A 27,028-nucleotide genomic window follows, 5' to 3' on the forward strand; every position below is an offset into this window, starting at 1 on the left:
TTTTCTCTGAAAAAAAATCTTGTCTTATAATCGAGCAAATACGGTAGTTCTATTTATTCCTACAGTAAGTAAAGTGTCAGGAGCCTTTACTGGTGTGTGTTTCTGGGTGTCTATGTGGCAGAGCCTGTCCTGGTGTGTATTTGGTCATCTGTTTCCTGACACTTTAAAGTGTCAGGAAACAGATGACCAAATACACACCAGGACAGGCTCTGCCACACCAACACCCAAACACACACATACCAGGACAGGCTCTGCCACAGTGACACCCACATACACACACCAGGACGGGCTCTGCCACACCGAAGCCCAAACACATACACCAGGACGGGCTCTGCCACACCAATACCCCCACACACACCAGGACGGACTCTGCCACACCGACACCCAAACACACATACCAGGACAGGCTCTGCCACACCGACACCCAGACACACACACACCAGGACAGGCTCTGCCACACCGACACCCAAATACACACACACCAGGATAGGCTCTGCCACACTGACACCCAGACACACACACCAGGACAAGCTCTGCCCCACCAACACCCAAATACACACACACCAGGATAGGCTCTGCCACACCGACACCCAAATATACACACCAGGACAGGCTCTGCCACACCGACACCCAAACACATACACTATGACAGGCTCTGCTACACTGACACCCAAACACATACACTACGACAGACTCTGCTACACCGACACCCAAACACATACACCAGTACGGGCTCTGCCACACGACACCCAAATACACACACCAGGACAGGCTCTACCACACTGATACCTAAACACACACACACACCAGGACATGCTCTGCCACACTGAAACCCAAACACACACACCAGGACAAGATTTGCCACACCGACACCCAAATACACACACCAGGACAGGCTCTGCCACACCGACACTCAAATACACACACCAGGACAGGCTCTACCACACTGATACCTAAACACACACACACACACACACACCAGGAGAGGCTCTGCCACACTGAAACCCAAACACACACACCAGGACAGGCTCTGCCACATTGAACCCCAAACACACATACCAGGACAGGCTCTGCCACACGGATACCCAAACACACACAACAGGATAGGCTCTGCCACACCGACAACCAAACCCACACACACCAGGACAGGCTCTGCGTACCGACACCCAAATACACACAGCAGGACAGACTCTGCCACACCGACACCCAAACACACACACCAGGACAGGCTCTACCACACTAACATCCAAACACACACACACCAGGACGGGCTCTGCCACACTGACACCCAAATACACCCAAATACACACACACACACACACACACACAAGGACAGGCTCTGCCACACTAACATCCAAACACACACACACATCAGGACAGGCTCTGCCACACCAACACCCAAATACACACACCAGGACAGGCTCTGCCACACTAACATCCAAACACACACACCAGGACAGGCTCTGCCACACCGACACCCAAATACACGCACCAGGACAGGCTCTACCACACTAACATCTAAACACACTAACACACCCACCCACACACCCCAGGACAGGCTCTGCCACACTGACACCCGCATTAGGGTGGGTTAAGCTACACAAAGCATTAAAAAAAGCTTTCCACACTGCTTTGTTGTTTGTGTATTGCCCCATGTGCATTTATGCCCCCCCACACCTTTGTGTATTGATTTTATGTAATGCCCCCAGCCAGCCCCAACCCCCTTTTCTACTGGTTAATGTAATGCCCCCCCATAGCAATGTGTATTGTAAACAGACACCCACCCTCCCCTTTTTGTATTGATTTATATGTGATGCCCCAACCACCCTGTTGTGTGCTTATAACCCTCAGCCACCCCCTTTTTGTATTATTTGTTGCCCCAAGACAGCCCCCCTTTGAATATGGGTCCCTTTCCACCTATCATCCTAAGTATTTTTGAAATTACTTTTTTTGCTGGCTTCTTACCCTGCAGACCACTCTCCTCCGACATGCTCTGCTCCCCGTCGTGAGGAACTCTTCTGTGCAAGCCCCCCCCCCCCCCGAGTGCCACATCGCATCTTCAAAGGGGCGGAACGAAGAGCCATATTAAGGCACCGGGGGGCATGGTGCCTGCGGAAGCAGCCGTAATAGCATCTCTGCGTGCCGGCCCTGCTCATGTTGGACGCCCCTGACCTACGGCTTATCCATGCTTATAACATGAGAAACAATGTTGTTTTTTTTCATACACCCATGGGCACTAAGCCAAAATGTGGTCATCAATAAACAATTTAGAAAAACTCAGATAATTTGGAAACAGTTTTGCAAAATATCAAACTATTGCGGAGGCATAGCAAGAGATATTTATTTTGTTCAGTTAGATATTTGTTGTCATAGATGCCTATTTTTAAGCTAACTCTGATGTAAACTATGATGAGATAGGCCCTATAAAATAAACCTTATTATCTAGTTTATAATTATAAGGGATCTGCTGTTGGTTAATAATATCAAAGTCTACTGGAAAGATACTTAATGATAAGGTAGGAAGGGTGTTAATGACTATGATACATCGTGGCTTTTAATAGAAGCTGTGGACCTGTTGACACAGTTATCACTACCATTGACGTTTATCGCTTGCAGATTCTGCTGGTTGTAACACAACAGCCTTTAACAACTCAAACTTTGACATGAACATGCACAGATAAGATAAGGAGTAAGTCTCCTGGACTTGTTGCTTCACCTCTGAGAAGATTACAGGCCTTACTTTATGATTAGTTTACAAGACTAAAGCAATTGGGTAGATAACTACTGGCTTCACATAAATAACACTGGCTCAGTTCAGAAAGTAGCGTATTCCAGGTCTGGCATGTACTCAAGCCATTGAAGCCAAGTATTAACTGCAATCTACTCTCTACTCTGGAGCCCAATAATTCAATAACATTTTGGCCACTCTGCATTATAGAGACCGCATCTGGGGCAGGAAAAGCCATTACGACTCTATAGCTCACTCTTTTGAAGGAGTGATGCATATTATTAGCCTGGAACTGAGGGGGAGAAAACGTATAACTTGTACCTACACGCCTTTCCATCAGCATGTTTACTTTATACAAGAAGGGTGTCTACCATACCATGAACCCTAATTTTCCGAAAGCTACATATGCTCTAAAGCATTTAGAAAGCTAACGTTCTAAAGCCCTAAAACAATGTGTGTGTGCAAATGGCTGTACCCTTATTAATAAAAAGTATAAAATAAAAATAAAATATTCTTCTTTCAATTACCAGAGGGGTACTTGTTGCATATGGTGTAGTTAAGGATGTGGCCAAGGCTTTGCAAAACCTATTAATAGTTATTAACCCAGTAATGGGGTGTTCTTTAGAATCTTTCACATAGGGAATGGGCTTCATTTTTTCGCCAATAATGATCGTATACGTCAAAAATATACAGTTGTGCATTTTTAGGTATTCAAATATTAAATGTTCCTATTCTGTGGCATCATGTTTATGAATTATGATCAATTAGCTGCTGTGTTCTGTACCAAAGTTTGGTAATATGCTTTAAGATTTGATTAGTAGGAATGGCAGCATGCTTCTCTAAATATCATCTGAAGGAAGACAATGATGACAGAGAATGGCGCTAAGTGGCAGAATTGGGGCTTAGAAAGACTCTGCTGGGCACAGAGAGGCTGCAGAGGTTTTAGTTCTGCTAAAATTCAACCTTTATTAGTCTCTGAAGAAAAAAAAAAATCAAACGGTGGGAGGTGTTCCTGAACTAGAAATCATCCATTAATAGCAAAAATTCAGAATTTGCTGCATTCAGTACGTATATTAACACTGGCTTCCCAAGGAGAAAAGATGCACCAGATAGAAATCACCCGAAAATGTGCATTTAATTGGTGTATTCTTTTTGTGTTATAATAGCTTATAACGGGTGATTCAGTATAATGGTCTGTATTCTGAAACCTTAACTGCTCAGCTTTTTGGCAAATCTGAGTCTTCATTTGAACACAAATACTCCAATGCAAATTTTCAATAAGATCAAAAGTTGTAATTGTTCCTACATCATAATCTGAAATTGTTTAGGTTACAAAGAGTTTAGAATGAAATAGTACAAGAAAAATAGGGGGGTTTGGAAGCAAATAATACACAGTGTCAAAATTACTTAAAACCAGGGAGTGAAGGGCTGGAGGGCAGTCAGCCGACTAAAGATATTACTTTCTTATAAAAACGGCTAGACAATTGCATACGCAACAAGATTTATGCAAATGTTTCTTATTCTCTTCCATACTGACCTACAACATAATGGACGCGAGGAAAACTCGTTTCTATTGTTCACCTGAGTTAGCCATGACTGGGGGAGTTGGCAGGACAGGTGCGGTGTGAACTCCCTGAATTCACTATCCCTTCGGAAAGGCAATCCCTGGCAAGCTTCTTGAGCTGGCCCTGTATAATTCAATAAGTGGGGAGACTTAAACATGCTTTATACAGGGACATCCAAGCTATTGCTGCAGAAGCCCCCGAATGGGGTTAGCCTTTTAAATGTATATAGCTATTTAGAGCTGTGATGATTTGGCAAAATTTCTTTACATTCATACTCAAAGACTTCAGGCCTTACATTTACCTTCGAGGTCCTGAGTGATGCCATTATTATTATTCATTTTATTATATAGTAGTAGTAAAAGCCAGTGTTGGCCTGTGGCTCCAGTCTCCAGTAGGGGGGCAATGCAGTTATCCAGTCAATGGACAAACTTGACAGTCTAGCCGGTAGATGAATGAACGTTGCAACCAATTTCTTTAAATTATTTCATGCATATTATAAATGCAACCACTAAAATACCTGCATTACAGGTATAATTCCCCAATTATTCAATGACACAAAGAGAAATGTGGATATTATTGGTACCATTTGCATCACCAATGTGCAAAAGTATTATAAAGCCTTTTGGCAGATTTGTTATGCTCCTGACACCATTTGGCCTTTAATGCTCATTTTCTGTTTTCATAGCACTAAAGGCCTGCACCACAATGCCTTCTCCAGCTGGAGGCAGAATACTCTCCAGTGCTGCAAGGAGTAGGAATGGTATTCTCCAACAACATTAACCACGGGTGGGCTACTGTCTAACCACGCAACCATCAGGCTACTGGCCTGACTGTGGAGTGGAGATGTTACACAAATCAATACTAGTTTTATACATCCTCTCCTCAAATAAAGATAAAACGTGTGGATACTGAGCAACTATATGTAAAGTAATTCCTGACATATTACATGGGTAAGCCCAACCAAGGATGATATGCATTGTAGTCATTTGTACAGCTTCAAAGTGGATTACATGTTAAGCAGAAGCTGGTAATAAGGTATCATTTGACAATTTAATGTGGCCAACTTTCAAAAGGTATCCATTGTACTACAAAGGACACACTTGTCGCAAGGCGATGAATGGATTCTGTTCATTTCTCATAAGGACTGTTGGGGTTGAGGCTCCCTTCACATTTCACATCCGGTATGTATTCTGCATGGTCGCAGTTTGGCCGCGCGCTTGAAGATGTGTGGCAAACTAACATTGGTTTTGTAATTGAATTAGTACAAACAGAAGCAAATAAGACACAGAAACACTGGAAATGCAGGATCATATTCCACGGAAAAATAAGGGACCAAAAATTGGACTGCAACTTTAGACACTTTTTCTTTCCACCATTATATATATATTTAGAGATATTATAGATATATTAATATATATATATATTTGATTTTGCGCACTCCTAAGATTCTACCGCTCTTGTATACAGATTTCAATGAAAACACTGCACAGGTTCAAAGCACAAAGGGTTTACAGGGATAAATAAATCATGTCCATTTGAGGTGGCATTTTAGGTTGGAAGTAATCCCACCCTTTCAAAGATAAACCCTGGTGACAAGGGGGATTGTTGCTTCAGTCCTTTTACTGACCACTCCATCCAAAAACATCAACTCTGTTTGACATGGTTACACATTTTAGCTCTTCCGCGGCTATACAGATCATATATTTCCGTTCCAGCGTAAGTCAATCAAAGTGCCTTTTTATATTTTTGGAAGGTGGCAGATACAGACAATAAGGACACAGGATAGGCAAGGCAGAATTTGGAAGTATACCAGTATACCCTCTTCCAGGACCCGCCTCACACCAATTGCATAGTAAGATGATGAGGTGTTTGTGTGACTGCAAGTGTGATCCTTGAAATCCGTGTTATCTGCTTGAGAGTGGGTTCACAAAGTCTGTGGTGGATCCGTTATCATATGAGGTGTACAAACCTAGTAAATCAATATATACAAATCCTGCAAGAATCTAGGTATTTTATTTTTTCCAAGAAAAAAAAAAACTTTAAAATTTATGTAATAAAATAAGGCAAAAAAGCAACTGTTTTGTACATTAATCTTATTATTTTAATAATAAATCTGTGATTTCTGTTCAAAAAATGGTAGCAATAATGTTGATTTGTTAGCTGAATAAAGAAAAATCCATATAATCCTGTTGACCCTTCAATGCAGAAAGCATGAACAAGAAACTGCAGAGCAGTATATATGCATGTATAAATATGCATCGCAAAATCATGTTCAAATCTACTGCATAGAAGGGGATGAAGAACCTCATGTAGTTTATGGAAAGATCAGATATACTCGTTTTCCACCCATATGAGAGGAAAATGCAACTAATATAAAATTAAAGAAAAGGGTATTTTTTTTTTTTTATAGGAAGAGACTAAGAACACCGTAGCGAAAAACAAAATACTGTAAAAACTACAAAAATCCATTTAAAAAGTCCCCCTCCTAAACCCATCCCACTCTGGCTACTGGGCCTCTCGTGTCAAAAAAAAATAGTCACACGACCAGAGACCTTAAGCGGAATCCTTTTTTTCCAGGTTGGAACATTTATCAGCCCTGAAGTTTCCCCCTGGCTAAAGGAAAAAGTGTGCTTAGCCTACAAATGTACATTTACAAAAACAGGAGGAGGAAAAGAAGAAAAGTTTTTGAGCAGTGCACTTTCATAAAGTTATGTACAGGACAAGTTTAAAATTCATGGTTGTTTCCTGTGGGTCTTTTTTTTTTGTAGTAAAGAACTATCGAGCTTCAACTTCCTTGGGGTTTCTAGAAGGAGAGAAGTCCCGAGCCTCTGAGCTTGTGAGGGGATTAGTCCTGCGGGGAGAGGCGGGCCTTGTGTTGCTGGCTGGAACCAAGGGCGGGGGGGCACTGAGTGCTGCTGTGGGTGGGGTCCGATTAAGGAGCCCATTGTGCATGGCGCTAGAAGGACTCAGTCTGGGATAGGGCACGCTGCTCAGATGAGACATGAAGGATGGCATGTGTGGCAGATGGCTCTCTAGTGGGGAGGAATGCAAGTGGTGCATGCGTGCCCTTTCTATCTCTTCCCTCAAGTGCAGTCGCTCCCTCTCATCTGCATGCCTCAGCCTCTCCTGTTCCCTTCTTGCTTCTAGGAGCCGCTCATGGCTGTAATCATGTGGCTCACGGTCTCGGTACGAACGTTCATGGTCATAAAAGCTGGCAGCAGTCGTGGGTGGGTATCGATGCATGCCATCAGCACGAAGGTGGAAATCCATTCTCCTTTGCAAGTCTAGAGTGCGGTAAGCATCTCGTAAAGGGTCCCTTACTGGGTCCCAAGTGAAACCTGCATGCGGTAACCTCTCTCTGCCAGGAAGAGGGCTCATGCCCATGAGGGGTGTCATTACCCTACTGCGTTCCAGCATGTTCAAGTTGTTTAAGTTGTTTAAGTTGTTCATCTGGTGGACACTACCCATTGAGAGGGGCATAGAGGCTGCCATTGTGTGATGCAAGGATAACCCATGTAAAGAAGTTGGGGGTGGATGTGGTTGGTGTTCCAATGTCCTTGCTGAATGAGGAGGCTCTGAACCAACCACTAACACATCTGAATCTTCCTTACGTTCTTCCTTAACTTTTATATCACTTTTGATCTTTTGGAGATCAGTGGGCAAGTCAGATTTCCTTTCGTTGTCTTTCCCGACCAGGTTGCTCAACTTTAAGCTGTCACTCAGGGCTGGTTTCCCATACGGAGAGACAGACTGGATCACTGGCTTGGTGCCATCTTCTGATGACCTTTTGTCATGGATGGAGGACTCTTTAACTGGTGATCGACTCTCCTTGATCTTGTGCTCTATGGGTAGAGGCTCCCGTAAACGGTCAGCATTCTCCCTCTCTGTATCTTTGGACCGGTCCCCTAGATTCCCTTGCCTTAAGGAGTCACTGGGAGTCTGGCTGTTGCTGCGGATAAGGTTGCTTATTTGGTGACTGACCGGTGCAGATGCCGGGGAGGATCTGTTAGAATGATGTCGGCTCTTGTCCAGTATATCCCTGAATTGAAAAAGATAAAGCTAATGAGCATTCTGTATTGTGAGTCACGGGTATAAGACTACATACACTATATATAAATCTGCTTGTGAGATGAGAGTCAAAGCACATGGGTTGGGGATGAACCATGGAGGAAATAAAGGTAGGAAGAGGGAGAGAAAGGCAGTTAATGTGGCAGAAGTTTTACTGCCTAGCTGATAATTTACTAGTTGACCTATAAACACTGAATGTATGTTTAATGTTAAGTGCAGTATCATGAAGCAGGGGCAACCATAACACAGCGTGGGAAAGAGGAATGAGATGCATGTATTATTCGCTTTAGTGACATTTCGCTTGGTTCATATGTAATGCATCTAATGGCAAGTATAGGATTTTTGAATATAACAGAATTTTAGCCACTTGGAAAGCTTAATGCAACATGGCAAAACGTGACGATCACCAATGTAGTTCATGTTTCTGTTAATCTTCATTCTTGTAGTACCCACCTTTCCTTGTCTCTTTCATCCTTTGTGATTGAAAGTTCCCTCTTTTCCTCTCGATCTCTGTCATGGTTGTTCACCGATGAGCTGCGCTCTGGATCTCCAACTTTGGACCACTGTGGAGGGGTTGGGAAGGAGGGGGGCGTCCTGTGAAGCCGGTTCCAAGGTTCATGTGGATTTGTGAAGCTCTGTAGAGTGGGACTGTCTTTGTGAGCGAACAAGCTATTGTGAGCTGCATGGGCAGGAAAAGAATAAAGAATTAAATTACTTCCTACGCAAGAACCTATCTTTAACAGCATGGCCTTGAAGCAGCAGTGCCACTAATCGAATTCAACCATAATGTTAATGTTAGAAATCCTCACTTTTGATATTTATTTTACACAAAAATATTTATTATGCTTTCATGTAGCAATAAAGTTAACAAAACATGGCTGGTGACCATTTTGATTATGTACACCATATAGATCATAAATGTACTGGTAAAGATAACTAAAATGGAGAGTGTAGGAAAAATGACAAACAAATGGCACTGCTGCTTTCAAAGCCACACTTTATGTTTTCCTGAGCTATTCAGCAGCTGATATTGGCAGAAGAGGGATTAGTTCTATTATTGGATCCTTAAGCGGGCACCATAAAGATCAGATTCAATGCTTCCCTGTCTGCACTTCTATGCAAATCACAAGCACAGCACCACTGCCACCAAAGCACATTTAGAATTGCCTTGCAGCATTTCAGCGGAGATGCAAATGAAAGGTTCCCATGTGGCCCAAAATATGGCTAATATTCATCTCCCCTGGGGCGACAGCTGACCAATCAGAACGCAAGGATTATATTCTAGTACCCGGCCTTGTTTACAATTGACTTCAAAGCCCTTGGCCAGTACTTACTTAGAGCATGACTGGCTAATCCTCCAAAGGCATTGCTGCCTAAGTTCCCCAGGCCGCTGAAGCTGCTTGACCTGCTAAATGGATCTGGAAAGGCAAACAGGGATTGAAGAGGCGTTTATCCAAGAGCACTGGAGAATGAAACGCACTCCTGACCCTCCTATTCTAAGCTACCAATGGGGGTTTAGGGGTGGATTTTGTGGTCCCCCGGTTAGCACACAGCAAAAAGATAACTCCAGGATTTGATGGATTCAGCTGTGGTACTGTAGGGAGACTGTTACCTTCATATCATGAAGGAACTAGGAGCAGACGGTGGTCTTTTTGTTCAGTGTAAGCTTGATATGATTAAATCTACTGCTATACTAGACTGGGCATCCAAAACTGTGGCTTGGAAACCGTCAGCAACTGGCAGTGGTGACTTCTGCAAAGACGCCCTGGCACAGCGAGGTTACCTCTACAACTATGTATCCTGAATAAAATAGACCGCATAGCTTGCCATTGTTAGGCCACAAATAAGCGTCCAAGTCTTTGCTGAACACAACTAGTAGAAGGCACTGGCTCAAGGCTGGGCAGATGAATGTAGAACTTTCCTCCTGAAGTTTCCGTTACAGTTTCTTAAGGCCATGCATGGAGACCCACCCAACAAGTTAGGCACCAGCAGAACAAATCAATGAGCCATTTGTTAACTGGTTTCTCAGATTTGTCCAGCCATGTCTGTGTATATGTTATGTGTGCAAGTGATAATATATATCCGATTATTACAATATGCTGGATATTTAATTACTCCCTACATGCGTTGGAACACATGTTTAGGGGCATTTAGTGTATAAAAGGCAATGCTGGAAGCACAGCAGTACCATCAGTGCAATGTTTACTTGTTAGGCGACTGCACCACTTTTACCACCACGCATTACCGCTTAATACTCATGTGAGTGCAATAATACTAATGGAATACCTTACTAGTTCAGTATGGTTTCAACCATAACAGTATACAATTTAATATTCGGTTGCTTGATTCTCACCTTTTCATAGGTGACTGGTTATCTTGAATAATACATGTCATGTTAACTCAGTACTGGACATTTGACCTTTTTTTTTTGGTGGCCCTTGCTCTCCCACCAACTATGCAAACCAGCTACAAACAATGTTGAAATTTGAGGATTGGTTTTTACTTACACTTACCAGCCAGATGGCTCGTGGGCAGGAAACTGCTATGATGCGGGGAAGGCCCAAACGGGGTAGCGGCCGGATGTGTTGGACCTGGTGGAACAGACAACAAGGTGTATTTAGAGCCCTCTTTTTGGGAATAGTAAGACCGTCACCTCCAATTCCCGCACAGAATGCACTTAGACTTGTTCCTTAGCCTATATGCTGAATAGGACAGCCTTGACTATAGATGGTGAGCTTACACACTATTTGTTACCAGCCATAGTTTCCTAATGTGAGTTTTACTATTTGCAATATAAAAAAGTTTTTTTTTCAGGAACGGGTAATTTGCTTTACTCTGTCGAGGTGTTTGGTAACACGCGATGGCCCTGATGTCACAGTGAAGGCTGGAAGTTGCCTGCTTTGCCTAAATGAAAGCGTACATTGATGCAGCCCCTCCACAGATTGTGTGGGAACTCGCAGCCCACGTAGCCTCACAGTCACTCAAACTGTAGATAAGGTACAAGTCTGCTTTAATTATGTCAATAAACATATTGTGTTTGCCATCCTTGCGGAAAGAAACAGTATGGAGGAGGCATATTAACATGTGATATACTGAATATAGGAACTGCGTACAGAGCCCATTCACAAACAGAGCTGAAGATTCTATTCGCTACTCTGTCATATCTAGTTATTTAACCTTAAAATCGTATCTGATATGAAGAATGTGTAAATCCTGAATGTCTGTTTGTTTATACACTTTGTGCACAATTCATCTTTCTCGCACAAATACACTACTTTTAGGTCAAGGACATGTAGCTTTCCAAAGTCAAAATGAGTGGGTTAAGGCTTTAAACAAGCATTTTCCACATGGCGGAGCAGTGCCTGCACCAGGAATGACATATTTCTGCTCCCAGATGATTTCAGTCTGTTAATAATGAGGTTTGCTGAGCACGGGGACCGATTCCAAACACTGCTAAAGCTGAGCTTGTGCAAAAAAGAAAATAAGCCTTCTCCAAGTGAAGACGGCGGCAGAGCCCTTACAGCTGTCTTGTGCTTATTAAATGGAACGATTCTCAGGCGGCCACGCATCCATCTTACAGACTTTGAGCCTGGAGATAGATGGAGCAGCCGAGGGTAACGAGGGAGCTCAGTCAGAGCGATGGTTCATGCTGTGACACGGCTGTCTGATAAGGAGAGAAGGATCACACCGATACTGCGTGTATGGCATTTTATTCTTTGACTGACGCTGCTGTGTTTGTGCCGTGTTATCTAAATAGGGGCCTAGCCTTTACACACACAATTATATTATATACACACATACTATATATATATTATATATATATATATATATATATATATATATGAACATAAAACCTTTGAGGTATGTCTTTATAGCAAATTACATATTCAAATGTTATGCACACATTTATATTCCCCTCTTGCACCAGTAAACATTCGTGGAGCTTTTTGCTTAAACATACATAAAATGGCAACACATCTTTCCTAGAGGACAAAACTCGGGAAATCCAATGTACGATTTCACAACGTAGCCAGCAAACAGTCCATATCATTATTGGCTTAATGATAAATACAACAGGTGATGGAAAAAAAAGCCAAAGTGCTGCACACCAATATACATTTCAAGAAAAATACTTTCTCTTTAAGAGCAATTGTAAAAAACAAATAATCTAACAGGGCAGCGCGAACTTTTGTTATATTGAACAGTATGTTTGAGGAGCCCTTTCCTGTTTGTCTCTGTACCCGGTGACCGCCCCCCCCCCCCCGCAAGTGACTATATGCAAGTATTGAGGTCCCATTAACACACACAGGAACAGTGGGTTGTTTCTAAAGAAGGCAATCTTGTGATTTTTACATATTTTAGTCATTTTCAGACAACCTTCACTATGTATTCTGCTCTGTCGCTGTTTTCCACGTACTCACAATGGGTACTTTACACAATCTTTGTATGGACTACCAGATCATTTTCCTTTATTTTTTACATTTATTGTGGCTTTTTTGCCATCACCTGTTGAACCTTATTTTTACACACTGTGTGGGACATGTTACAGAGATTGCAGTATATGAAATATTGGCAACATTGTTATTCCTTGGTGTAAGTCTATCAACCTTGAATACACTTTATACGCCTAACTACACAACCCTGATAAATACATCAATCTCCAGCTCTCTGCAGGCACCATTCCGGATGACTACAGCTAGTTTTCTATTTAAATTCCACTAAATTAGTGATGTGGGATTCAGTAGCGAGTCTCAAAGATGCTTTCGGAGGAGGAAGCTGTAGGACATCTTGGCCCTCTTTAACCAACTAGGTATCCATACGCTTTCTATGAAACGTGACTGTGAGACATGCATCGTTTCCGATAAAAGATTTAAAGAGATTAAAGATTACCAACCATGAAAGATTCAAAGAGAGCTTTGGCAGATGTCCGTGTGACCTTTTCAAATAAGAAAATTTGTGGTGTTTCAAAGAGACGGTGCCAACAATGTGGCATCATATGCAAATAGGATATTCTCTCATTCAGTATTTCATTTGCATTTGGTGCTGTTTGGGCATGATGCAAATGGGGAGCCAACAAATCTAAAGGTTCTTTTCTGTATGTTTCCTGGAAACGTTGGCACATTTTTCGAAGGAGAATCACGGCCTGGCTGGCCAGTATCAGCAATTCTACACCATTACTACATAAGCATACAGTATATCTGGAGAAGTCTTAGAAAATGGGTCATACACGAGACGGGTTAAAGCAGGTCCGGCTAAAGGAGAGGACGCATTGTTTTTTTTTGCCTTACCGGTGGTGGAGAATAGGGGTCGGGCCAAATCATGAGGGTAGTGGAACCCTGGAAAAACTCCAGGGGCTGGAGGTCTGCTGAACAAGTCAAGTTTGCCACAAATGTCCAGCTTGTGTGGATCCATCTGCATTTGCTGTCGATAAAAAAAATGATAAAGATTAGTTATTTGCCAATGGCATATATATATAGGCTTATTTTTAACGCCTATCTACATACAAAGAAGCATTTTTTTAATAGTGTTTATGAACAAATCTTTTAAATGCCATTAACCATGAGTTGACAATGTAAAGGCACAGCAATTGTAAAGAACGCCACGTTTGTTTTTTCTGAAAACACTGTACTATATTCACACTTTAGACAAGCTAGATGTGTTGCATTAACTCAGAACAAACTATTCCTACAGCCCCTCTATATTGTAAACATTTCATTAGCTAATGAAAGTTGTATCATGTGTGTAATGCAGTTTGTGTACCATTTAAAATATTTTACAAGCTTCAAATAGCCCACACAATGCAAGCAGTTGCATGCTTCATATGGACGTACTGGAAGAGCTTACTTCAACTCATAATGATTGGATCCAAATGCATTCATACAAGGTCACATAGTGGATACCACATAAAATTACCAACAATTCAAGTTTATTTTGTACTTCCCACTACCTGAGAGTGGTTGCATGCTGCCGTTTGGGCCAATAAAAAAAAATAAAATAAGATAAGATAAAAACAACCACAAAGCCACTTCCCACACCGAATCCAAAAAGGGGAAAAATTATCATCAATATTGTAGCCACTGAAAATCATCTGTCCCTATGTTTGATCAGCACTCCCAACAATGTCAGACTTGATTCTCTCAACGGCCCAGTGAAAAGGTTACTGGTGTAGATAGGGCTGTATTAAACGTTCAGATTTATTACAAAGTTTGCCTGGAGCTCCTGCAACCTTCCCCACCACTGCAACAACATTCAGCAGAACTGCCCAAGGCCTCTCTCACTCTTTAATTGGGTTATTCCCTAAAGGGATTTTTTTTTTTTTTCAGAAAAAGTTTAAGTATATTCTTTGTAGGTAGCAATACTTCCATAAAGAACATCATAATCCTTGCGCAGTAAGGTCAATGACGTGAGTCAGGCCCCATCTAATGTTTTGGTTCATTAGGAATAGTCAAGACAGTTTAATATTAATTGATGTGTCTCCTCACATGTCTGTACAGGCTGTTGCATCCCAGTTAAAGAGGGATATAGGACAAGGAGAATCTAAATTCTTTTATGATAATGGGCTGATACTATAGTCTCAGAGTCCAGATAAGCTCACACTTGATTAATATGACAAGGGTGGAAAGGGAACACTAGATAGAGCAACAGTGTATTGCCAATAAACTATTCCAGGCTTATCAAGGTTTGGCAAGCATTCTGACACTGGGGGTTAAATCTTTATATATTGGCTTGTTGCATGACACTGCCCAGATGCAGAAAACGCTAAAGCAAGGCTTTTTACCTTCATCTTCTGCTGGTGGTGATAGATTTGCCAAGCTATCTGCACATGTACTGCACACCACTTGCCTGGTTTCTGCAAAAGCAAGGAAAACTACAGTGAGTGCTGGGAAGGGGGTTATGGCTGCTAGGGGTATCGCCACAAGGCCCAAATATAATTTTAGAATTTCATCAGTGGTGGAGGTTAACGGTAAAGGTTTGCTTTTTGGAGTGCTTAAAAGGGGTTGTTGTAAGAAAGGACTGTACGAATTTAAAACATTTCAAGTTTTTACGTTAACCTGCTCCCCCCCCCACTCCCTCGCGTGACAAAATTACAGCGTAAAAAAACAAACAATATATGTTTTACAACAGAAATTGTAACTGACTGCTGTGCATAGCATGTTCTTTTTAATATATTTTATGAGTAATAACAGAAGAAGATAATTTAAGTACTCCAGTATCTGGCTCCAAGAGAGTCAAACTGAGCTAAATGCTGAACACCAAGATTTGCATGTGAATTCACAGGAAGTAAAAGGATATTCTACATAAGAAGTAAACTTACTCTAACTGATGTCCTGTATGGATCTGTTACCTGCAGAGGAAGCAGACATATTAGTATAGCTACAGCACACACAGTATGTCCCATGTGATATCACTCAAACAGGAAAGAACGATGCAAAATAAATGTGCCTTCCTTGTGCAAATCATTTCTAGATCAATTACATATTTTCATGTCAACAGAAGCTGATATTTGATATGCAAATTAAGTTTAACAAAACTTAAACATTTTCAATGCAACCCATGTTGATCTGCAGGTATGATTTATTTATTGTTCTGGACTACGGTTAAACATCCCAATGTGTAAAAACACAAGGATAAACCGACACACACAGCGCCCCAGCTGCTTGTCAGTGGTATGTTCCAATCCTGCATGTCTTTTGGGACCGGCTTTTGATTGGCTTAGCATGGATGACTATCTGATTACTAACACTTTACTGCTCACTGGTCTGGAACCATTTGATGTAACTTATTATGACAATTATTTCTATATTGAGACATCACATGTCACTTGTTTACGGTATACTGACGCTACTGTGCATTTATTTACACTGGCAAAGGCCCTATTTCATCTTCTGATAATTGGCTGTCCTGTGATTGCTATCCATTGCTTGGTAAAAGGTTTTCTTCTCAAACCTGTGTGCCTGTTAGCAGGGCAAAGTATGTCATGCCCTCTTCTGACATGTAAAGGGCACACGAACACGAGTCTTCTATTCAGTGCTGGTGTATTTTTATATGTATGTGTCAGGGGTTTACACATCTAACTCTCAATGAGTTTATTTCTTCAGCCAGGTTATGTCTCACTTCCGGAAATAATGAAACATCTACATACCCCAGGAGTCTTCTGTAGGAGGGTGTGATGCACCGCGCTGGATCTGCTTGTGATATCAATGGGGTTTGAGGTCTGCAAAAAAAACATAAAAAAAAAGTTTTTTTCTTCCTTGGATAATCCCAACACATGAAAATGATTAAAGCAGAAAAACTTTACGCGATTGTATTAAATAATCAAGATACAGAAACAGCTATAAGAGAAACTACTGTGTAAGCTAAAACCAAGTAACACTAATATCTCTGTTCCTCATATATTATATATATATATATTCTGTATTTGAATATATTCATTTAAATGCAACTCCTGGCTCACCTTCGGCTGAAAAGCTCCCTGAAGAGACCCAAATGGACCTGAATGTGGAAGCATTGGGGGCATCCCAGGCACCGGAGAGGTGTACGTTGGAAAGAACTGAAAAATAGGAGAAAGAGGTTTATCTTAGGTCCCTTCCCAATGTATACATATACACACAAAAGAAAAAAGGAAGCGAGCAGAAGCAGCAGGTAATAAAATATGCTTTTCTGTTGCGACCTCCCAGAGGACACACTGTATTACTACTGACTAGCGGAAAGGACAGTAAACATTTCATTACTATGCATTACCGAGTTCACAAACTTCTTGCTTGTCATGCTGAACAAATCTCACTGATACGGATACTGATAAGGGATAAGATCAGACCTCCTCCGCGCATGTGATCTGGCTCTGGACTTGTTTTAAAGTTTATAGCCCTCATCCGTGGCACATACAGTTAAGAACGCGCACAATCACAATTAATCTTCTCTAATCTTTCTTTTCGCCATATTGGAAGCCGCTTTCACCTAGGGGATATCTTTTAAGCAATATTTGTCGTGCCAATTTCTAGTATACTGATACTTCCTTTCTTTGGAGACACAGAGGTTTATTCTCTGAACAGGGAGATGGAAGCGATGATAAAATTAACTATACAGTTTGCAAGGCCAACTTGGCGCTTTGCTCTGGAAAAATGTGCTCTGGTGGGGAGGGAAACTGGACTGACTCTCTACTCATCCTCACACTTCGGAAAGAAGTACACGGCATGAGGTGCGCTTTTGGCAGCATCCTAAAATGTAATTAGATTAGTATTTCTTTTTATCAGCTACAACTTGTGGTTTAGTAAATAAAGCCAACAGAGTGAGTCAGCCAGTTATTTTAGTGTTTGTGACTCACTGCTGAGCACGTTAATACCTGTAAAATGATATCCTTAAAGATATTCTTCCAACAAAAGTCTTAAACTAAGAATACCATTTTCTATACATTACTGAAGCTTGCTCGCATAGGGAAAGGTTACCATATACACTTTTAGTATAGGACATCACTGTACTTTATGGAGTGCCTAATTCTGTTCAGTAGATAAGCTTTTGGAACATTGAAAATTCTAATCCAAGCAATACAAGTTTATGCTCCTTAAAGGGAAATTTGTAACGGATCACACAGGAATCCATGTGCGACATAACTAAATATAAGTGACATTGTGCCACAATGCAACGCATCCATGCTCACTTGATGTTAACTATAATCAAGTTAGCTCACCTGATGCCAGCTACAAAAACAAAATCATATATCCCTGTGTATTTATAATGGTGAAGCTATCAAAATGTTTAAAATATTAGAATTTCCCTTTAATGGTGGAGAATGAACGTCATGGCCTGATTTAGCAGGGATGAAGCAGGGTCTAAGCAATAACGGTCACCGAGGGTACAGACTGAGTAGACATCAAAATCACCAAATGAATCACAGTGACAGCAAGCAAATGCACAGAGGGGTCGAAACAAATGTGATCAGCTCCAGCCTTGAGGTCACTGCAGTTTTATTTATTTATTTTTAAGATATGGGTACCCTTTGTAATTTCCCATCCGGGGAGAGGAGTCTTAAGCAGTGCCTTGTTATGTCAATCACAAATGTTTGTGGCCTAGCAGCAAGGAAGGGAATTAGATTATCCGCAACCAAAAACAGAAAGAGAACATGGAAAAAAAAATAACTTCAACAGATAAGCTTTGGAAGAATGGGTGCAAAGACCGCAGGTATGCCAAGGAATACTTAGAAACTCACGCTGGGATGGCGGAAATAAGAGCTGTCTAAATTGGGAGCATACTTGTCAAACTAAAATAGAAGAGAAAATGGCAAATGGGTATATGTTCTGACTCTACAGCATTTACATATCAAATTCACAGGTTGAGGCCTTTCCAGTGTAAGAGGGTTTTGCAATGTACTATATAATGCACCAAGCGGCCCTCTGGCACTCGAAGGGTGAAACAAATTGGTGCCCAGGTATGGGTTGCAGAAAGTCCGTGGTACACAAACATTAATATTTACAATGATTTAGTGCTTTGCTACTTGTAGAGGTAACATCTCCCTGATGCTGAGATCTCTCTCAGGGTACAGTCTAACATACAGTATGACATATAAAGCACAACCCCCCAATAAAAACATTGTTATAACATTGATCAAATTGCATTTGGATACAGTTACAGGCTCCCATTTCAGTGAGTGAGCAACTTGGCAGATGGTGAAACTACAGCATTAAATACGCTGCTCCAGAAGGGTCTGTTTGTGGGATAGAGCGGCACCTGCTCCTTTATCTGCTTTACATCTGTATCTTAAGCCGATATCTTGGAATCGGGATAGGAACCAGGTGCAGTATAAGTGAAATCGCTGTGCAATGAGTTTCCAATTAAACTGAAGCTGCCATGTGCTCATGCACAACCACTTAAGGTAATGCCTGCATGATCATCAATTTAACATTGACATTTATTTTCTCGACAAATTCAGACAAAATAGTTATAATTCACATACACATTTTCCTTTAACCACATTGATGGCACCACATAGGTGGTCAGTGCGACTAGATGTGTATGTTACAGGTAACGCATTCAATGGATCAACTAGGCCTCTCTGGCTACTGTCTTCCGGCATTTTCCAGATGTTCCAGTTATGCAAAAAATATTACCACCACTCTATAGCTTATAAACTTTCAGAAGGAAAAAAGTGACAACAAAAACAACACAGAAGCTTTTAAGAAGCTTTTCAGATCCAAGGACCTCTCCGTGCGTTTGTGCCACATGACAATCAAGCACTTCCAAAAAAATATGAGGCAAAACATTACTTTTTTGGCATTCAAAAGTAGTAAAAATTAAGTTTCTAATTGGTTACAAAAGTGTTAAATTAAGCAAAGTAGTTGGAACAGCAACTCTAACAGACAAAATGTGAAAATTCTGAGGTTGGAAACATTCACTGGTCCAGAAAAGAACCCAACATGCAGAAAATTCATGTCAGACGTTAGACAGAGAGGCCTGTCCTTGATTCCAGATACTAGCCACAATGCATATGAAAAAAGGATACAATTAAGCAAAAACAAACAGGAATTGTGTTTAGAAAGAAACCATTTATCTACCCTGTTAATTGTGAAAAAGAAAGGGGAAAATGTGATGACCAGAAGTTAAAATCCAGCTGTGAAAAGAAACAACTGGTCGGGAACTTTAGGTGGACAGATAATGTGCACAAACCCCAATATAACCCCAAAGATATACAAGTGAAGGGAGTGGGGAGTGAAACTGGACTGAGACGCTTTACTTATCCTCACATTTCGGGCAGGGGTACGCACCATGGGGGGTGCATTTGGCGGCATAAGTTGCGTCGGGGGCAGGCTGGAAGTGAAGGGGGTAAATGTGTGCTGGTGCGTGTGTTGGTGCGTGTGTTGGTGCTGGTGAAATTCCGCCCTCAGCAGCGGCACAGAGCCGAGAGGGGCGCCCGCCCGATCCGCAGTCTGAACCAAAAAGCGATTATTCAGCTCTTGCCTGAGAAGTTCATGATCTAAAAGAGACAGAGAGACAAAAAGACACAGAGGCCCATCGGCCCATCAGTTTCCCCAAAAACATAGAAGGAAAAAGCGCAGATATTCACCTGGCATTCCCTGTTTCTGCAGGTCATGCTGTGGTGGTTTTCTACGTGAGGACTCATTGGTGGAGGTAAGAGAGATGCCTGTGACAAAGTACCAATCAGAATCCCCGAATGAGGCTGGCAATACATGATTGGTTGGTTGAATGATATCAACAGGCTGGTATCTAAAGACAAGAAAGAACACCATGAGTCATCTCAGGAGAAAACACAGTGGGGCTTCTTATAATGCAGTATAAACAAGGCACACCCAACTACCCCAAGCATACCCTCCTTCACCAATAGCTGGGGCCTGCAAATTATCTGCTCTTGTTTGGGAGTATTCAGGTCTCTGTTTTTATTTTATTTTTTTTTTTTTAGTTTGCTTACACCCCAGAAAGGTTGTGTGAGCAAAACAAATTAGCCAGAATGACAGACTAGCATGTTTACAACAAGTACAATCATCATTTTATACACAGCTGATTATACACCATGACAAATACCACGTCACTGTTAGAAGTTACACTATAGAAGGAGATCACTACTGTACACACATTAAGACTAAAGTGACCTTAACACTAGGGTAATTCCACTCTGAGATCAGTGGGATGGAGCACACATTTTGTTTTGAACGAATGAACTAATGTCCTGCACCGTATCTGGAATCCAAATGGCACAGTGCAAGCTCGTAATTCACACTGCACGGGGATTTTGAGTGTTCACGGCAAAAATACGTTTTAATGGAAGATAAAAAATGGAAACAGATTAACAGTGGAACATTCCATAACTCCAACCATCCTGCACATTCCGGCTATGATGTGCTATGTCCAGGACTTCATTTGCTTAAGTAAAGGACTGGCCTTTGGTCAATAAACATTCCAATTATTTACTTTATTTTATATGATTCAAATTTTTTTTTTTGTAAAGAAAATCTTAAGAACAAATGTGTTATATTTTGAATCATGTTTTCATATCTAAAATAAACAGATTTCATATTGGTGAAGTCAAACTTCTGGCTTTAAGGACAACACTCTTGACATGATTTTGATACCTCAAGCTAAAAAAAATAAAAAAATCGCTTGTTTGTGACCATCAAGTCCTGAAGTCTGACCCCCTGGTTTACACCATTACATGACTGTGCTTTGACTTTGGGGATATATCTCAATGCTACTGGGACTTTTCAGTGCTTAAGCACATTCTTAACGATGTGTTACTGGTATAAAAGGTAGCCTGGATGGCAATAAACAGGAGTAGAGCAATCTAGGAGTACTTACAGCATTTGCCAGTTCAGTCTTCAGAACAGCAGCACTCTTGTGAGTTAGAGCACTCTGTTTCATTAGAGATTTTTTTTTTAGCCCAAATCTAACAATTTTACTCTGGTACTGACTGCATTTTTTATATAAAGTCAGATGACATACTATCCTGGTATGGTGAAGTATGTTACTTGGTAACTGATCGTTTAACTAAAACCTGACGTGCATTCACAGATGTGATACGCTGCATCACCAATAAGTTACTATAACTTTAATGCACACCCAGTTAAGCACCTGTACCAGTTTGCCCAGCGCTTGGGAATAAGCCTGAGAGGTATATTTAGACAAACTACATGTTGCCATGTCAGCAGAAATATAACCATGGCTTCCTTCTATGCTGTTCTAAACTGGGTGAGGACTGAAACTTTACACCACCCGTATGCATGCTATACATCAGCAAAACAACAAGACAGAAACACCTACCTGAGTATCCTGCTCCAGCAGGGTGGCCAGGGATAACAAGGCCGTTTGTGGGTAAAGTTGGTGGTGGTGGCAGCGTAGGAGGGGCAGCAAACATGGCCGGATGATGCTGGGCTTGAGATCTGAGAGCAAAGTGCGAGGAGGTAGCGAGGTTGGATATGGAGAGAGGCAGGCCCGGTCCGGGAGGGTGATGGGGGGGGACCTGAGGGGAAGGCGGAAGGTGTTTGGGGAGGCTGATGCTTGCTGCACTGCTGGCACTGCTGCTACGGCTGTGAGGAACCCGAGAGAAGAGAAGGTGAGATCAGTGAGAAATCTCTGCATGCCCTGTCCCAGACATACCATACCATGTACGCATTTGAAAATCATCATAAACACAGCAAGTACCAGTTTGTAACTTGCATGTGGTCTTTGACCAAGGGTAGAGCTAAACAATCATTTTACATTTTGAAAATGTGCCAGCACTGGAACTGTACTTGCATCGTCCCCAGTGCAACAGTTGAGTTTAGAACTGACCATGGGTCTTCATAGGCACAAAGGCTTGAGAGACAGGCTGGGTTGCCACCATCAATGTGTAATGCTGCACATATAAACTATGCAGAGGTGAGTGGTTGTGAATGTCCATTTTAATTAAAAATTAATCTAAAGAACACCGCTTTAACTACAGGTATGTTTACATCAACATCTAATGGTCTTACAAGATTGATCCAGGCTAAAGTATTTAAAACATAGCATTGCATTTGTCCCCACGAGATGCATCTATAGCTTCCCTTCATTCATCCCCACCATTACCTGATGCTGGCAATCCCGTTGTGCGGCACCTGCTGATGCACAGGGTAGTTGTGATGGGCAGGGAGGTGATTCTGAGATCGGAATTCCAGGGGAAGCAGCTGAGGCTGAGACAAGGGGCGTGAGTGGGGCCGTGGTTGCGGCTGCGGAGTGAGCCGTGGAGGAGCTGGGGCTACAAGGGTTGGCTCTTTTTTGACCTGCGGGCTGGCACGAGTGCTGGAGGCTGGTGTGGAGGACGCAGAGGTGACTATAGCAGCAGCTGGGGGCGGTGGACTGTGTATAGGTGGGATGAAAGAGACTTCAGTGTTTAATTCCTGGCTGCGCTCCAGCCCCGAGACCTTTGGGTGGTTGGCCAGTTGTGCTTCTGTTTTGTCATTCAGAAGGGCACCTAAGAACATAACACAATGTAGTCACATACACACACATCAGATTAAAAACATACAAGCAGTGTTGCTTTCTTTGTATACTGTGCCAAATTATTTGTTAGAAAACAGTACACTTTTACACGTTGGGCACAAAAGCAGTATACGTTTTTATTGCAAAAGCACATCTTAAAGATGGCTCTCCAAAAATTCCCCTCTTTTATAGACAACAAAACAGTGATATAGATAACTGGTGCATTGTTCTCCATTCCAAATGGAAGCCAATTTACTCTACTATTTAATTCAATTTCCAATCATTCAGACTTTAATTAATTTGAGTTACTGTGGTCACATCCTGCAATGTTCAGAAGGGAAACGCACACACTTTCAGCTTCTGTATGTCCTATTTAATTCAGCTCTCTCGTTAAAAAGGGACTTCTATTAGTCGCGTTTCCATAAAATCCAATTAGTTAAGTCTCTGCATTTGGTTCATGTGTCTTCCCTTTACGCTGAATAGAGGCATTAGTTAATCTAATCATTCTGAACAGATAAAGAGAAACGGACTGAAGAATTAGATTTGAATCTGATTCCAAACCTGCAACGTGTGTGTGTGTGTGTGTGTGTGTGTACACATGTTTGCGCGCAGGTAGATGTGTGTGATTAGAAGGATGTTCTTGCCTATATATTAACAATGTATGGGTTTCCCATGCAACTCTTCTTGTTAGATAATGGTGCCAAGCAATCTGAAAGGTCTTTGTAACCAAAAGGGAGACAAGGGATATAACTGGATATGTGCAGATCAGAGAAGCTAGCTGCTTGTAGTAGGACACGGGCACTCTGTGTTGTTCATGTCATTTGGGGACAAGAACCATGTATGTGAAGAAAAAACAAAGAACCAAACATTTCATATGGGCTTTTTTTTTTTTTTTTACAACGGCAGAGTTGTAGTTTTAACTCGTGGACTTCATTACACATTATGAAGGCACAACCCAAGTGAGCTTCTGCTGCATGAAGAGCTTCACTGGCCCTGTATAATGCATAGTTAAATCTGTTGGATTGCTTAAGTCTCTTTAGTTCAGGCCAGTTCAGCCATTCCAGCTAGAAAAATGACCCAGCGTTGGCACTTCATTATGAATAGCGAAGAAGTTGTGAACCCTCCTGCCAACTCACCCTTTAGTGAATAAATCCCTTTGGTTCAACTCCATATACTTTTCAAGAGGAACTGTCTTGTGACAAAGAATACACCCTTAGAGCAGCTGCCACTATCAATTACTACTTGTCAGATGCTTGGACTGTCAGGAAACATGGAGAAGGCAGTTGTCAGCTTTAATAAACTGAAGTGACCCAGTGATGTCAGTGGTCAGACAGCTGCGGGCTACAGAAGTTCAGAGCGAAGAGCAAAACGCATCATAAACCGAAAGTCATCGGATCCCTTATTAACAGAGACACGTAATGTGATTTACCATGTAAAATGCAAATAGTTATTGAGCGTGAAAACCATAACAATAAAAGATGAGATTTATATGAACACTAGGAGGGGATGGAAAGTGAAATAGTTCATTGTTATTTATGTCAGTACGTTTTCCATTTTCTCCATATGGGAATAATAAATGTGTTGTAGAGGAGAACATGTGAGAGGAATCTGGGGCTGGCAGAGTACAATGGAGTTGTAATTCTTTCAAAATTAGACATGTGCTGCTAGAGCAAGCGGTGTCTGGACCAACTCCCACGACTACTGCTTATACCCCTTCACTCCTCGGGCCCTGGAGTAATAAGCAAGGTATAATACTTTCACATGGCCCAGCAATCCCGACTACTCCAGTGGGATTTACATTGGTTAAATTGTAGTCCGTTCGTGGCCCACCACCACCACACTCCGCAGACCCCCTCCCAGAACCCTTTTAACGCGGACGCTGGGGACGCAGCACCTGCGGTGTGAGCCTGACGGCCGGGACAAGCTGCAGACAGAGATAAATTGACAGGGGCAGCTAAGCAGCACTTTAAGCGACAGGGAACGGATGCCTTGGGGGGAGGGGTGCGTGCATCTCAGAGTGTATGTATCTCCAGATCATGAACGCCTGTCACAAGCACAGCCACGGGAGGACTCATCTGACAGTAAGATGCAGGGATTTATGCCTTCCAGCCAGATATGTGTTACATTAATTGTACTGAAGAAATCAGCCTCTTCTAGAAACGATCTACATGCAAACAGTTCACACACACACGGAGCATCAGCACAAGATGTTCAATCATTAACCTTTACACTGCTGGGTAGGAAACACTCTTCACTAAAGCTTGCGTGCGGATGTCAGGTTTGCTAGAATTTAGTTTTAAAAACGTTGATTGCGTTTCTGGCTTACAAACCATAGTTTGCCCTGACAAGTGCTCCTTCAGCACTCAAGGAGTTAACAGCTACTGACTGTCTACAGAGCAAACAAGAGCCAACCACAAAACGTAGGGCTTGCCGGCTGTCGCTTACTATTCATATTGATTGTCATGTATCCCTCTGAGTGAGTTATTAATCACAGCAATTAAATCATGAACACGGCCCCGGTGTTCATATTGAGCGTCTACCAACAGATCGATAGCAGCAAACCTCCAGAAGCAATTACCGTTCAGTGTAACGTAACTACTATTTATTCAGGGCGTAGCGAGGAGCTGGCCACGCGGTCACCACAGTGCCCTCCTATTAGCCCTGGTTATTACGTCAGCGCACACTAGCCAGCTAGCCTCTTTTCAATCACATCCCATCCATATTCATATTCATCTCACTTTAGAAACAGCCTGAACGTCTAACATGGTGCGGTGCAGTACAGACAGAACGAGGCACGCCGTGTAAACTAAAGCTGAGTGCGCCTTCTAATGAATCCTCAGCCACCTACACCACTCACACTGACATACATCAGATTCCAGGGGAAGCGCACACTCTAAATCCCCAATGAGTATGGGAACTACTGCATTGGGTACAAGGTGGGCAAACATGTCCGTGGGGAACCGCATTGTCTGCCCCCGCTGTCTATTAACCTCCATGTAAAAGTACACCTAAAGCACTCTACATACAGACCTTGAAACGCACTGCTTCTCACAGCTTGAGATGCCATCCGTCAGCATCGCTAGAAAAGCAACGCAGGGGAAAATACTATGTGTATGTCAGGTAGTGGGGCGCCTAAAGCATCAGGAAGCAATTCAAATGTATCATTTTTACCGCAATTAAAAAGTAATTGAATAGTGTGTTTCTTTATGTTTTTTTTGTCTTCTGTCTGATTGCTGTCTGTTTTTCCCATAGAGGCCAACTTTACTTATGGGACTCTGATAGGTGCTGCTAGAGGTACCCCTAGAGGTATCTCTGCACCATGCTTATTGTGCAGGTATAACAGACACAAACATATGGTCCGTAGGCTCAACTTCAAAAGATGAGGGACAGCTCTGTAAGGCAATGGTGGGGGGGGGGGGGCTGGTTTGAGGTCTTATTATATGATATGGCTTATGATATCCTGAATCGTTATTCTCGGTCGGAACGCAGGCACGTTTCATCTCAAGAAAGGTTTTTGAGGGAAGGGAGAAAGAAGACCTATTAGGTCAGTTCACAGGATTTTCATAAAGATAAAACGATACACAAATAAAAGATGCATTTTAGGTGACATTTTTCACAATGTCTCAGCTGCTGGCGAGATTCAATGCTGTATGATCATTATGTGAGTTTTGAGGAGCAGGATGAAAAGAATAAGGCTGGATGGGACTACAATACAGGTCTG

General features: G+C 42.0%; 1 protein-coding gene across 9 annotated transcripts in view; it reads right to left on the reverse strand.

The window, feature by feature from the left end:
- Nucleotides 1-5,584: 5,584 nt before the first annotated feature.
- The window catches only part of FBRSL1 (fibrosin like 1), a 228,666-nt gene continuing 207,222 nt past the window's right edge, over nt 5,585-27,028 (reverse strand). The window contains exons 7-19 of one of the 9 annotated variants that reach the window (XM_053471388.1): nt 22,915-23,299; nt 22,129-22,394; nt 20,121-20,329; nt 18,569-18,619; nt 16,817-16,912; nt 16,505-16,576; nt 15,677-15,706; nt 15,140-15,211; nt 13,650-13,782; nt 10,869-10,952; nt 9,696-9,779; nt 8,815-9,040; nt 5,585-8,332 (exon numbers count right to left, since the gene is read on the reverse strand). In XM_053471388.1, coding sequence (XP_053327363.1) covers nt 7,069-8,332; nt 8,815-9,040; nt 9,696-9,779; nt 10,869-10,952; nt 13,650-13,782; nt 15,140-15,211; nt 15,677-15,706; nt 16,505-16,576; nt 16,817-16,912; nt 18,569-18,619; nt 20,121-20,329; nt 22,129-22,394; nt 22,915-23,299 — 2,972 coding nt within the window. In that variant the 3' untranslated portion in view covers nt 5,585-7,068. Of the gene's footprint in view, nt 8,333-8,814; nt 9,041-9,695; nt 9,780-10,868; nt 10,953-13,649; nt 13,783-15,139; nt 15,212-15,676; nt 15,707-16,504; nt 16,577-16,816; nt 16,913-18,568; nt 18,620-20,099; nt 20,330-20,419; nt 20,581-22,128; nt 22,395-22,914; nt 23,300-27,028 lie in introns of all 9 variants that reach the window. The other 8 variants (XM_053471380.1, XM_053471373.1, XM_053471404.1 and 5 more) reach the window with 8 other exon arrangements.

Source organism: Spea bombifrons, chromosome 1, assembly GCF_027358695.1.
Source record: "Spea bombifrons isolate aSpeBom1 chromosome 1, aSpeBom1.2.pri, whole genome shotgun sequence".
Lineage (NCBI taxonomy): Eukaryota > Metazoa > Chordata > Amphibia > Anura > Pelobatidae > Spea > Spea bombifrons.